The 11,708-nt window shown below is 42.4% G+C and overlaps 2 protein-coding genes and 6 non-coding genes across 8 annotated transcripts; 7 read left to right on the top strand and 1 right to left on the bottom strand.

The window, feature by feature from the left end:
* The first annotated feature begins 573 nt into the window (after positions 1-573).
* Positions 574-4,331, top strand: LOC135258302 (small ribosomal subunit protein eS8). The gene is made up of 6 exons (XM_064341701.1): positions 574-708; positions 1,584-1,690; positions 2,346-2,445; positions 2,852-3,027; positions 3,359-3,488; positions 4,170-4,331. The coding sequence occupies exons 1-6, from the start codon at positions 705-707 to the stop codon at positions 4,277-4,279; spliced, it is 627 nt and encodes a 208-aa protein (XP_064197771.1). The 5' UTR covers positions 574-704; the 3' UTR covers positions 4,280-4,331.
* Positions 1,765-1,871, top strand: LOC135258364 (small nucleolar RNA SNORD46). Its single transcript, XR_010330956.1, has one exon. It is a non-coding gene; the product is annotated as a small nucleolar RNA SNORD46 (small nucleolar RNA).
* On the top strand, positions 2,592-2,661 carry LOC135258398 (small nucleolar RNA SNORD38). The gene has a single exon (XR_010330989.1). It is a non-coding gene; the product is annotated as a small nucleolar RNA SNORD38 (small nucleolar RNA).
* LOC135258399 (small nucleolar RNA SNORD38) lies at positions 3,095-3,163 on the top strand. Its single transcript, XR_010330990.1, has one exon. It is a non-coding gene; the product is annotated as a small nucleolar RNA SNORD38 (small nucleolar RNA).
* On the top strand, positions 3,935-4,007 carry LOC135258363 (small nucleolar RNA SNORD38). Its single transcript, XR_010330955.1, has one exon. It is a non-coding gene; the product is annotated as a small nucleolar RNA SNORD38 (small nucleolar RNA).
* A 73-nt stretch (positions 4,332-4,404) lies between the features above and the next one.
* Positions 4,405-4,534, top strand: LOC135258378 (small nucleolar RNA SNORA35). Its single transcript, XR_010330970.1, has one exon. It is a non-coding gene; the product is annotated as a small nucleolar RNA SNORA35 (small nucleolar RNA).
* A 275-nt stretch (positions 4,535-4,809) lies between these two features.
* Positions 4,810-4,937, top strand: LOC135258382 (small nucleolar RNA SNORA47). Its single transcript, XR_010330974.1, has one exon. It is a non-coding gene; the product is annotated as a small nucleolar RNA SNORA47 (small nucleolar RNA).
* A 76-nt stretch (positions 4,938-5,013) lies between these two features.
* Positions 5,014-10,101, bottom strand: best4 (bestrophin 4). The gene is made up of 10 exons (XM_064341700.1): positions 10,044-10,101; positions 9,471-9,662; positions 9,241-9,335; positions 8,836-9,069; positions 8,132-8,286; positions 7,820-7,897; positions 7,256-7,408; positions 7,074-7,154; positions 6,739-6,890; positions 5,014-5,716 (listed from the first exon to the last, which is right to left on the bottom strand). Exons 2-10 carry the CDS (start codon positions 9,620-9,622, stop codon positions 5,515-5,517), a joined length of 1,302 nt encoding a protein of 433 aa, XP_064197770.1. The 5' UTR covers positions 9,623-9,662; positions 10,044-10,101; the 3' UTR covers positions 5,014-5,514.
* Positions 10,102-11,708: the final 1,607 nt, after the last annotated feature.

Below are 11,708 nucleotides of genomic sequence, written 5' to 3'. Positions count from 1 at the left end.
GGCAGTGTCCTACCTGGGAATCGAACCTGCGACCTTTCAGTTACAAGCCCAGTTCCTTACCCACTGTGCTACACTCCGTCCTCCATCCTCCGTATACATTAAGATGTATAATCTTAATATATAGAAATTTGCATGAATATTCAAGCAGCATGCTGCCATTAAACAGAGACGACTTGGGAGCTTTGTGCAGGTAAATTTAAGTTGGTTAAACTAGTAAGGTAACTCGTCTAAAACACCATATATATGTGTTGTGCATGCATGAGAAGCACCATACATAATAGTGCTACTGTGGCAAGAAGCCATTTGAAAGTTTGGTCTCAGTGGACGGAATGACAGAAAAGGGTTTAAATTTGGAGTGATTCAAGACATTTTGCACCTGTAAATTATATCGTTTTTTATATTGTGCTACAGTAAGAGACCTTAATGAAATGCTACAGCTAAACAGTCCATAATCAATTTGTATCAATTTACTCGGTTTGAAAACGAAAATAAAACGCAAGCTCCATTTCGATAAATGAGGTTCTAAACGTCAAAATAACTAGGAAACAACTTTTAAACGACACACTTCATTTCCGCCACGCATTATCACTCATTTCCGTACCATTTTTGCCACGCAAGGACTTCACGTTTTTGCTCGCGATGTACGGCTGCTTGAAACCTGTCCGTGAGCCTTTGCGCTTCCTCTTTCTAGCCAGCGCCTGAGAATGGGTACGTTCTTTTTGGAGGCGCCGGTGTGACAATCTGTGCTCATCTTCAGCTTAACAGAGGGAATATGGTATTTAAAATGGGACAAACATTAAATAGAAATTTCCTGAACGTGTTTCTTTCGATATTGCACGGTTTTCATTGTTATTTCTTATTTTGTTGGGATGTTCTAAAATCTTTGTGGGCTGCTTACGTCTCAAGATGGCCGCTCGCTCGCATGAGTTTTCGGTTTAGAGAAGGATTTCTTGTTCTGTATATTATTTGGATATGGTTACCTCTTGGTGCACATATGAATTGATAGTCAGCTTGCAGTTTTTCGTGTAAATTGTGCAACAAGTTTCTTTGTCGTCTGTGTTTTTGCAACTGTACCCCGAGCTGTTTGTCAGACTTGGTCTGGTTAGGGCCGCAGGTTTGCCATGCTTGAATTAAATGCGAGATCACAAGCTCGGTAGCTATGATTTGAATATATGGCTAGATATTTACAGGTGAGGTAGGATGTAGCGTGCTAATGTGTTTGTATGGGGAGCAGAAATGTTTACGTACTAATGGGTGAAATTTGGCACGACGAGAAGCCAGAGAAACCGTAATGACCGGGTGAGCTAGCCTGCTGGAAATATAGCACGTAAAGTTCGCTAACCTGTTCCGTACTTAGCAGCATTTAGCAACCACTGATAGTGTGCTAGATAACGAGGTAAATCGGTGACCGTTTATGTAAGGGTGAACTGAGTGTAAATGATGAATCTCTTTTTGAATCCGATGTAAACATGCGGATAATCACCTTGGAGAACTGAACACTCTACCGTATACGTTCTGCGTATTTGAACGAGTTGTTGTGCGGTTGTTTGACGGTCGATCTTCTCTGTTTCACAATCCACCAGGTATCTCCAGGGACAACTGGCACAAACGCCGCAAGACCGGTGGGAAAAGGAAGCCCTACCATAAGAAGAGAAAGTATGAACTGGGTCGCCCTCCCGCGAACACCAAGGTAAAGTGGGGGGAACACCACGTGTTCTACACGTTACAGATAGCACCAGCATTTGAATCGGTTAAGTCACGGGCAGTGTGGATGATGAAAACCGTACCTTAGGTAGGTTTTGTTTTGGCCGTTTTGGTCAATACTTTGGGCCTACCAATGCTAGGACTTGTCATAGTTACACTGACACATTGCCGTGATGCACTGAAGCTCAAATATATGAAAGTTAATTGTTTTTCTGTGTAAAAATTCTATGCTGAAGGATGCCAATAAAATCGTTTTGTAGTTAGCTATAACAGCAGCTCTGCCGTATGTAATTTTTAGGGGACTGAGCTTTCCTTGTATGTCTCTAATGTGCTGTTTATCTGGCATGTTCTGGTTAAGAGCTTCTGGTAAATCATTTAAAGTAGGGCTGCCTGTCCCTGTTCCTGGAGATCTACAGTCCTGTAGATTTTCATTTAAACCCTAAATTGACTCGCCTAATTAGAAGAAAGAGATTGTTAGGGTTGGAGTGAAAACCAACAGGAAAGTAGCTCTCTGGCAACGGTGTTGGGCAGCAGCCCTGTTTTGATGTAGATGGTAAAGCTTAAATATGATTTTAGTGGCTGTATTTCCAGAACACATCTTCGCCATGTGCCTTCTAACGCCGTGTGCTTTCCCCTCCTAGATCGGACCTCGCCGTATCCACACCGTGAGAGTCCGCGGTGGGAACAAGAAGTACCGTGCTCTGAGGCTCGACGTCGGAAACTTCTCCTGGGGTTCAGAATGTGAGTCTCAGAATCAGTGGGCTAGCGAGCTTGTATTTTAGTTGGTGACTGGTGGCCGTCCGTTTGGCTACTGGTGCTAAAACAAGCCTGGTAATTGTGCATGTGCCACAGGGCTACTTGCTTTGAGGAAATCTGAATGGCTGGTCTTTCAGTGATGATAACTTTGTCCAGTTCTGCTACTGAATTTAAGCGATGATATTTAAGACTCTGAGGAAGACTGGCAGATTTCTTAATGGCAACATGTAGAACAAAAGAGCAGCTTGTGGCCTTCTGTTGTGTAAATATAGTTTGTATGTTGAGTGCAAGTTCCCAGAGACCTGTAAATGTTTTGCTTAGGGTGATTTTTATAGCAGGTTTCTGTGTAGTTAACAGGATGTGTTACTGAAGTGTGAGTGTTTGTTTGCAGGCTGCACTCGTAAGACCAGGGTCATTGATGTGGTGTACAATGCCTCCAACAATGAGCTGGTGCGAACGAAGACGCTGGTGAAGAACTGCATCGTCCTGGTGGACAGCACCCCGTACAGGCAGTGGTACGAGGCCCACTACGCAACTCCTCTCGGCCGCAAGAAGGGAGCCAAGCTGGTACGTCCAGAGGCTTTCGTCTTTAAATTTTATTTAAAAAAAAAAAAAATTAAAATTATCTTGAGTCTTTCTGTGACGATAACTTTGTCCAGTTCTGCTACTGAATCTAAGCGATGAGATTTAAGACTCTGAGAAAGACTGAAGGTTTCATAACTCAGTGTTAAAGATGGGTGGGAAGTGTGTGTACATAAAATGGCTTGCATTTTTAAAAATCTGGGATGAAAATATACATTTAAGAAAAGGTTTTATTGTCCCGAAGCAATTCTGTTGGCTAGCGAGTTTGCACACGTCCATTGCGTCCAGGCCTAACTGCATATGTGGCTCATTTCAGACTCCTGAAGAGGAGGAGGTCCTGAATAAGAAAAGGTCGAAGAAGATCCAGAAGAAATTCGACGAACGCAAGAAGACCTGTAAGATCAGCACTCTTCTGGAAGAACAGTTCCAACAAGGAAAGCTGCTTGGTGAGTGCCTGCATCTCCTGAGAGATCCATCCAGTTCTCTGGCCTTAAATACTGAAATGTTTGTCCGGAATATTAATAGAAAGTACTTTAATGTTCGGGCTGGATAACTTAATCGAACCATTTAAACTGAAACTTACAATAAGCAAACTCTGTTTTGTGCCAAATTTGACTTGACCTCCCTATCAAGTCTTTCAGTCCAAGTGTGCTGGTATTGCTAATTCTCTGTACCTACTCAATGTTTTGTACATAAATTTTACTTAAAGAAAAAGCCCAGGTCACCCAGGAGTAATGTCAATCTCCTTTATACATTGTTTAGAAACTAATCTTCAAAATGTAGGCCATTTCATAAATGGCTTTGTTGACAAACATAAATCTGTAACTCTGCCATTCCACCTTAACACTTCAAGTCGTGGAAAATCAGAGGCTTATTTGATTGGGAACCCTGTCTTCAAGTGATGAAATCTTATCCAGTTCTGCTACTGAATCCTCTGCGATGAGCCTTTTGTGTTTCTGATGAAGACTGAGTGTTGCTCTAGTTTAGTCTTAAAGGGGGAAAGCATTAGGGACTGTCCCCCACTATCCGGTAACTCAGGAGCACTGGAGGCCACTATTGGCTACTAACTGAAGAGTAAAGGCTGTGATTAGTTTGTTTTAACACCGGTGCCCCCCCCCCCCCCCCAGCCTGCATCGCCTCCAGGCCCGGGCAGTGTGGCCGAGCCGACGGGTACATCCTGGAAGGCAAGGAGCTGGAATTCTACCTGAGGAAGATCAAGGCCAAGAAAGGCAAATAAATGTATAGAGAAGTTTGATACAACGCCAATAAAAGCTGCAAAAATGCCCCCATTCTGTGTCCTGTCTCTTTATTATTTTTTTTATGGGTGGGTTTTGGTGGAACCCGGAGCTGTGGTGAACAGCTCCGCACTGCTAAGTGACAGGTTGGCCCTTCCATTGGCCCTCCAGTCTCATTCCGGTGCTAGATCAACCTCAGTTTGCAGAAGGGCTGCGCTAGACTACTGGCTCCTCCCTTTCGAAGGCTGAGAACACACTATGCAGAGTCGCTCATTAGCACATGCTAAGTTAGCGGTGAAGGTGATTGAAGAAGTGTTTTGGTTAAGGTGCGTATTTGATCAATAAAGTTTTTAAAAAATCTCTGTTGTGTTTCGTGTGTTCTTCAGTTAGTCTAATTGAATGCTTGAAGTTCAGGGATGAGGGCTGTTGGAGTAACTGGTATAATGGAATGGCTGTGTAATTTCCCAAAAAAATACAGAAAGTTGAGCTTTATTTACTTTGTTCAGTTTTAAAATCACTTTTACATTGAATGTGGAGGACTGAGAAGGTTGGGCAGCTGTATACCAGTGCTACCTCAACTGGTTATAGCCTCCAAGATCAAATCTCAGGTACAGTAGCTCAGCCTGAAAGCCTTTGGAGGTAGGCTGTGTGCTGTATGTGTGTACATGTCATCTTCCACACTGACACTCATTGTCACTGTAAGCTTGAGGCATTACACTTGTACTTAGGTTACAGGTTTATTATTTTTTTTTTAGTAGTTTGCCACACTGCCAGTGTACAGTTGTAATGGCAATTTCAACCTGTAGCATCAGCCGTTAAACTGATCGTAATGATTTAGAGATTATCTGAGGGGAAATGGTACCTTTTTCTCAGTGAAAGTAGTTTTTTGGCTGTTTTAGTGGTAGGTCCCATTGTAGGAGTCAATGGTGGTATCTGAAGCCTTTGCAGACATTGCATATTTATGCTTGATACATAAGTGATAGTAAATATTTATGGTCTAGATGAATGCATTCATTTGCAGTACTGCTAGGCCTCCGGAAGTCGCTCCTCATGTTTCTGTTATAATCAAAGGTTATGGAACCAACCATTTCACCTAAACCTGTTTAGCTGACCCCAATGTTACATTAAACATAATTTACCCCAATAAGTGTCCAGTTCTGGCTATATGCTTTGCTTTGTTCCAGCAGAATGAGAGTACACCGAGGCCTGTCGTTCTCTGGGTTTCTTTGGTTGCCGTTCACATCTTCCTCACTTCCTGGTCAGGAGTGATGCTGTCTCCACGGAGACGCAGGAGCTGTAGCCCCTGGCTTTCCAGGCCGTTGTTCTGGTGACCGGATGCTGGGGAGCCGGGGACGGGGAAGTAGAGTTCCGTTTGGTCCTTTGGTGTTGGGGTCACGGGTGTCTCGACGATCCGCAGGTGCAAGGAATCCTCGCTCCCCCTGTTTAGAGTGTAGCGCAGTACGTTAGCCCTGAGCCTCAAATACCAGCTTTTTCCCCAAGTTCAGTGCCTTTGTATCTTTACATTCTGGAAAGCAGTAAATTAATCTTTCATGTTCTGTCACCACTCTGACCTCTGAGTTGTGACCTGAGTGGTTGGTGAGAGATCAGTGTTGCGTCCACAACTCATTCCATGGAGCAGATGGTTGGATTATTTATTGGAACTTGTGTACACAAGAAACGAATGACAGCTGAAGTCCTAATCGACTGCAGCACTGGAATGTCACTGTTGTGGGGATTTTAGATTCCCCCCCTTAATTATGCCTGCATGCTGTGCTCCTGAAGGGGATAAATGCCACTCCATGACTCTTTCCAAAGTAATTATATGCTCCAGTGAACAAATTACTGCTTTAATGAACAAATATAAACACCCCTCCCCAATTATGAATTGATAGGTATTTAAAATGCTGGTCTGGATTTCACCCATGACTGAGATTGAGTTTGCTAATGAGTCGATCATCGAAAAGCTCTTTAAGAAACGATCCTTATCCACGCATCCATTAGCGTTCGTGTATGCAGCTTCAGGATGTACGTTCTCCATTTTGTGTGGCTTTCCAGAATAGAAGCAAGCATTGTGTTCATAAAAAAACATTTTACGTTATAAGACACGTTTTTACCAAGTGAACAAAATAACTGGACTGAGTGCAGTAAGGCTAGTGTAAATATTTTTAGTAGTTTGTAAATAACCTGCACCTTGACTGTATTTGTTGGTCCTGCGGCCTTGCTCAATTTCAAAGGGTTAAAGTCGATGTGGAGTTTACTCAAGTCAAATTTTCCAACCCAATGTTATTTCAAAAGTATTCATGTTTTGCACGCAAGTAAAAGCAATCCTTCCGTGGTGAATTCACTGTGACGTCTCATTGGAGACATCGCTGTCCCAACTAAAGAATGCGTAATTTCCATTCACGAGCATCTTGTCAGTGCTGTGAGTAAAGCAGTAAGGGGTAAAAGGCGCTGGCTCTACCTCATGTCGTAGGTGGAGCCCATAAAAGGCTTTAGGGTCTCTGCGGCAGTGGCCAGGCTGTAGGGGATGGTGAAGCCTTCCTCAGTCCAGTACTTGTCCTTCTCGCTGGGGGGTAAATTCTGGTACATGTCGTCAACCGCCAACATGGACACCTGCCCCACCCCAAACAAGCACAACTTTCACATGCAGTCTGACCGTTGAATGTACAAACATTGTACTGTAATGAAGCAGAACTCGTATGAAAGTGGAATACACTGAAGATATATTGAGATAGAATATGTCAAGGTATTACAACGCCTGTAAAAAATGTTTTGTAAAAATGTATCACCACTTACCTGGAAGTTTCGGTCAATCAGCTGGTTTGTTTCAAAATCGTCGTCATCCTCTCCAAAAGGATTAATGATCAGCTCTCCTACCTGTTGAAAAAATTAGACAATGCGCACCCCTTTTAAATAATAAAAACACAAACCAGGCTTTATTGCTGAGAATTAGGCGGGTGATGTATTGCACATCCTACCTTGAGCCAGCCGAAATAGAAGAAGAACTGCAGCAGGGTGAAGACGGGAACGTACATATCCAAATTGTGACCCTTGTACCCTTTAGTGGGGTTCAGGAACTGCCGTCCAATGAGGCAGGAGGTGAAGAAGGAGTAGACGGCGAGCGTCACCACCTGCAGTGGACATGACCGGTTGGTTATGATGAGTCACAAGGGGGGGGGATACCGATTTTTTGATTTGAGATTAAACCACATTAAATAAAAAATTTGAATGAACAATTTTCTGTTTATGAAGCATGTAGGAACAATGGCAACAGTTGCCCTGTCCAATCCCTCTCCCATAATGAGATAATTCAAATCGGTTAAAAACACAAAACGTAATTTTTAAACCCGCTTCTAATTAAGGACAGCACATTTTGTGTTACTTTCAGCGCAGTCTTGAAAAGTTTGCATGTATTTGTGACACAAAAGTAGTAACTCTTGCACAAAGTGTGTTGAAAGTAACACAAAAAATGTGTTGGAAATTAACATATCCTTTTTGAGAGTGAAGGTTTCTATTTTAAATAAGTAGAAGCTCTACTGTACCTGCGTGTACACAAGCGGGATACTAATCCAGTCGTAATGGAAGAGCATACTGCACTTGCCTCTGTAGTTATTCAGTTCCTGAGGGAAATGAAGGAAGCAGACAACAATGTAGGCTATTTCAACAAAATCACAAATGATGTTTCCTTTCAAGTGTTACAGTGAATTCGACCAACGGTCCAGCTTGTGTGTGAAAACACTGAAGACAGGCTTTCAAAATGGAATTCTGTATTACGATTTTTTTTTCTTCAGATTTACTGTTTACACAAAATGGCTGCTGTCTGATGCTAGTGAATGAGGGGATGACTGACTCACGTCCATGAGCAGTCTCAGGGCTATGTCATCCCGCACACGCCCCTCCGTGCGCGCCTGGGCTGCCAGGTTCGAAAACCACGTCAGCGGCATCCAGTATTTGTTGAAGTCCGAATACAAATGATCCAGTTTCTTATGTTCTTCTCGGGTCATAAAGCCTGTGTACCAAAAAAAAAAATGTAGATGTGGCCACGATTTTAACTAACTGTACCCAATCAAGAAAGGCGCACAGATTATAGTGCGTATTTAAGAACTTCCACAGGCCCCATTGGATTGAGGAAAGGAATCAACACAATCTGTGCAAAGTTTATTCAAATGAATTAGATATGTGAATAAATATATGGACAAATAATGCAGACAGGCCAGATGTTTTGCTAAAATGACAAAATTTATAGTAGGCATATTTTCTTTTTCAGTTGTGTCCTGCATATAAATAATTATACCATGTGGTCAACCCATCTGTATGTGGTGATGACTAATCTGTTCACTTAGCAAATCCTTTATCCAGAGCTATTAGTATGTCTTACTGAAAAACAAAAAGCAATTATAGCATGATATTTGCTGAAACAGTTCGGTAAATGTGTCATGCCAAAGGTTCGATTCTCTAACCACTCCAACAAATTCCACTCTCTGGCAATTCCAAAAACTTCACCGCAAATATACTATAATGTTGATCATTAGGTAGCGGCTCTAATCCCTGTAATCACCTGCTTCCACGACGTCGTCCAGGGTCTGGAAACGCCTGCGGACGCGCGTGCTGATGGAGCGGAGGATGAGGACGGAGGACAGGTTGGCGTATCTCATCAGCGTGCGGCGCAGCAGGCGACCCCGCTCGTCCGTCCCGTGGACGTTCCCGGACACCACCATCATCAGGTTGTCCGGCAGCGGGAAGCTGGTGTACTGACCCCACCAGCGGTTAAAGGCCAGGGTCACATAGAATCCTGAAATGAACGTATAGAACTCGTTAGCTGGAGCAGCTTTGTAAATGACTACTGCGAAATAATTTAGGTAGATGCAGCATGATGTTTGCCTAATTATTTTCCAGAACAGTTGTGTAATTTGCAGCAAAGGACATCCATCGACAACCCAGATGAGCGTTAGTTATGCCTTACCTAGCACAAACGACACGGGAATAAGATTGGTGAACTGGTCACAGTAAATGGCTGTCTGCTCAAACAATTCCTGCTGTTTCGGGGTCAGAAAGAATCTGCAGAATTCACAGAAAAAGAAACCGAGCATTACGTTAATGTATCTTCATGAAGCAAGTTTAAACCATTTTTTTGTAAATAACGTTGTAACGGGAGCACAAACAGATTGCTCCTGTAATATAATCGGACTGTACCTGTACATAATACTGAAGAAACAGTACAGCCCGCTGAAGAACAGGAACTCCTTGTAGAGCAGCTTGTAGATGCTTCCCTTCCACCTGAACAGCAGCTTCGAGAAGCCACCGAACCGGGCATTTGCCACCTCGAGTGTGTAGGAGACGGTCATAGCTCACACCAGCACGTGCAGTGTAAAGAGCAGAAAATGTCTGCCAAGAAGACAAAAAAGTTTTTAAATGTCCCTGTACACAAACTGCCCATTGAGTACAATTTGCTTCACAAAATGTAATCCAAGTTACTTTGCTGAATCATACAAAACATGGAGATGGTTCGGTGACTATCGGCTCTCAATACTCAATCCATTTAATGTGCACCTCCACCTTTTCGATCTTAGATGAAAATCATTGAAGTTTTGCCACAGCATGATTCCTCTTATTTGAGTGACGGCTGGCTGATCACCATGGATATTGCATCTCTTATTTTGGGCGAACAAGGCGTGATGTTCCAAAGATCTTTCCCACAGATGTCAGAGGAAGAGAGCTCACCCAGAACAGAAGGTGCTGTGGGTCCTATGATGTCATTCCTCTTACCTGCAAGGCTGCTGTCCACCTCTCCGTCTCCTCTCTCTGTTTCTCAGGCCTGAGAAAGGGAACTCTTTCTACCCTTCTCCTTTTATCTCTCCCCTTTTTATTTCCCTCTCACTCACTCCCTGTCCTCCATCAGTCTAATTTATGGTCTCGGATCACTCAGGTGTTGTAAAAAAAAATTTCATCCACAGTTGATGTCTACTGGGTTTGTGAAACCTCTGTCCATAACCTCAAAGGGCATGTTGGTCTTGAACACTGGTGAAAATGAACAGTGGTAGGAGGAGGTTTCAGTTATGGTTCTGGAACATTGGTGACTTGGAGAAGAGGCTGGAATAATGGATTTTGAAATGGTGAAAGCAGCATCAAGTGATTATATTATATTGTATATTAGTTTGATTATCATGTTTTAGTTTGATGAACTGTTAAACAATATGAATCTAAAACAAGTGAGAGGTGCTTGCATTACTGTTGTCATAAAAATGTGGGTTGTCATCTTATTGTGGAGGTTCCCAACAAGATTAATTCTTAACATTTAAACAGTAAATAATTAAATTCAGATCTATACAAATGAGTATGATTGTTGTATAATGTTTACGATAAAACAGTAGGCCTTTTGACCCTGATTTTCCCCTTTTTCTTTCAGTTTGGAAAAGCCCGTTTTAAACTGTAAGACCATCTTACGATTGTAACCTGCATCAGTGGCAGAGTGCAGATTAGCTGGTATGGATCCTCTCGAAAAAACAATCTGCACATTACACCGTTGTGTACACTGTTAAGTACACTCAATTAAACTGCTTATTTATATCTTAAATGCTTCGGCTTCTATAAAAAAAAAGAAAAAAGATCAAGACAGGATCCCAAACATGAAAATGAATAAATGAGCATAGAGGCTCTTGCCACGATGCAGTTACTGGGTGAAGTGTCAGGATTCCGATGGGAATACTTCCCCTTTTGTTAAAGCTGACGGGAGAGCCCATGTTTACAGTGTGTACCGTCAACTTTCTCACCAGGCCCAAGCTAATTTGGGCTCTGCTTAGAGGCATGATGTATTGATCCTGGGTTGTATAACCCCTCGCTGTTAGACACAGACTGACGTGTGTGTCAGACTCCATTATGGCTCTGGCGGCACCGGTCACGTGATAGCACATGCGATCCACCTCATTTCTGATAAGGGCGGAGAGGCTGTTCATGGTTCACTAGTCTTCCCTATTAATAGGATCATTTCTGACAAAATTCATTTTAAGAGATGGCCTGAGTTGACAAAGTGAGTGAATCCCAAAAATAAAAAAAATAAAAAAAACCCCAAAACATTTATTGGCTCTCTTTCATCACATTTTTATTCAACGACGCACAATAGGATGATGTCATACCCGGCTTCATGTTTCATGTCACTCAGTAATTTTAGACATTTTGGTTCATATTTAGGTGTAGTGTATTATCCTTATGCTCTGTAATAGTGTACATTTATTGTTAGGGATTGGGTTCCATCATAGCACTTAGATAAAATTAGATAACTATTAACTGTCAAAAAGCTATGCAGCGTTGATTGTAGGCCTACTTTAGGTTTGAGGAAGTAGCAGACTGTTACGACTGCTATATGTCAAACTGTCACTTTTCATGGAATTCTAAGAGGTATTTATTATCTCTTAAATAAAAATAAATAGTTGT

The sequence above is a fragment of the Anguilla rostrata genome, chromosome 6 (assembly GCF_018555375.3).
Source record: "Anguilla rostrata isolate EN2019 chromosome 6, ASM1855537v3, whole genome shotgun sequence".
Taxonomy (NCBI): domain Eukaryota; kingdom Metazoa; phylum Chordata; class Actinopteri; order Anguilliformes; family Anguillidae; genus Anguilla; species Anguilla rostrata.
This window is presented reverse-complemented; position numbering and strand designations above follow the sequence as displayed.

Excerpts from the sequence above, each read along its gene's own strand:
- LOC135258302 (XM_064341701.1), top strand. Across the intron at positions 3,028-3,358 it reads GCAAGAAGGGAGCCAAGCTG|ACTCCTGAAGAGGAGGAGGT; the intron begins GTACGTCCAGAG and ends GGCTCATTTCAG. Across the intron at positions 3,489-4,169 it reads CCAACAAGGAAAGCTGCTTG|CCTGCATCGCCTCCAGGCCC; the intron begins GTGAGTGCCTGC and ends CCCCCCCCCCAG.
- best4 (XM_064341700.1), bottom strand. The coding sequence starts at position 9,622 with ATGACCGTCTCCTACACACTCGAGGTGGCAAATGCCCGGTTCGGTGGC. Across the intron at positions 9,070-9,240 it reads TCCCGTGTCGTTTGTGCTAG|GATTCTATGTGACCCTGGCC; the intron begins GTAAGGCATAAC and ends CGTTCATTTCAG. Across the intron at positions 7,898-8,131 it reads CCCTGAGACTGCTCATGGAC|GAACTGAATAACTACAGAGG; the intron begins GTGAGTCAGTCA and ends CATTTCCCTCAG.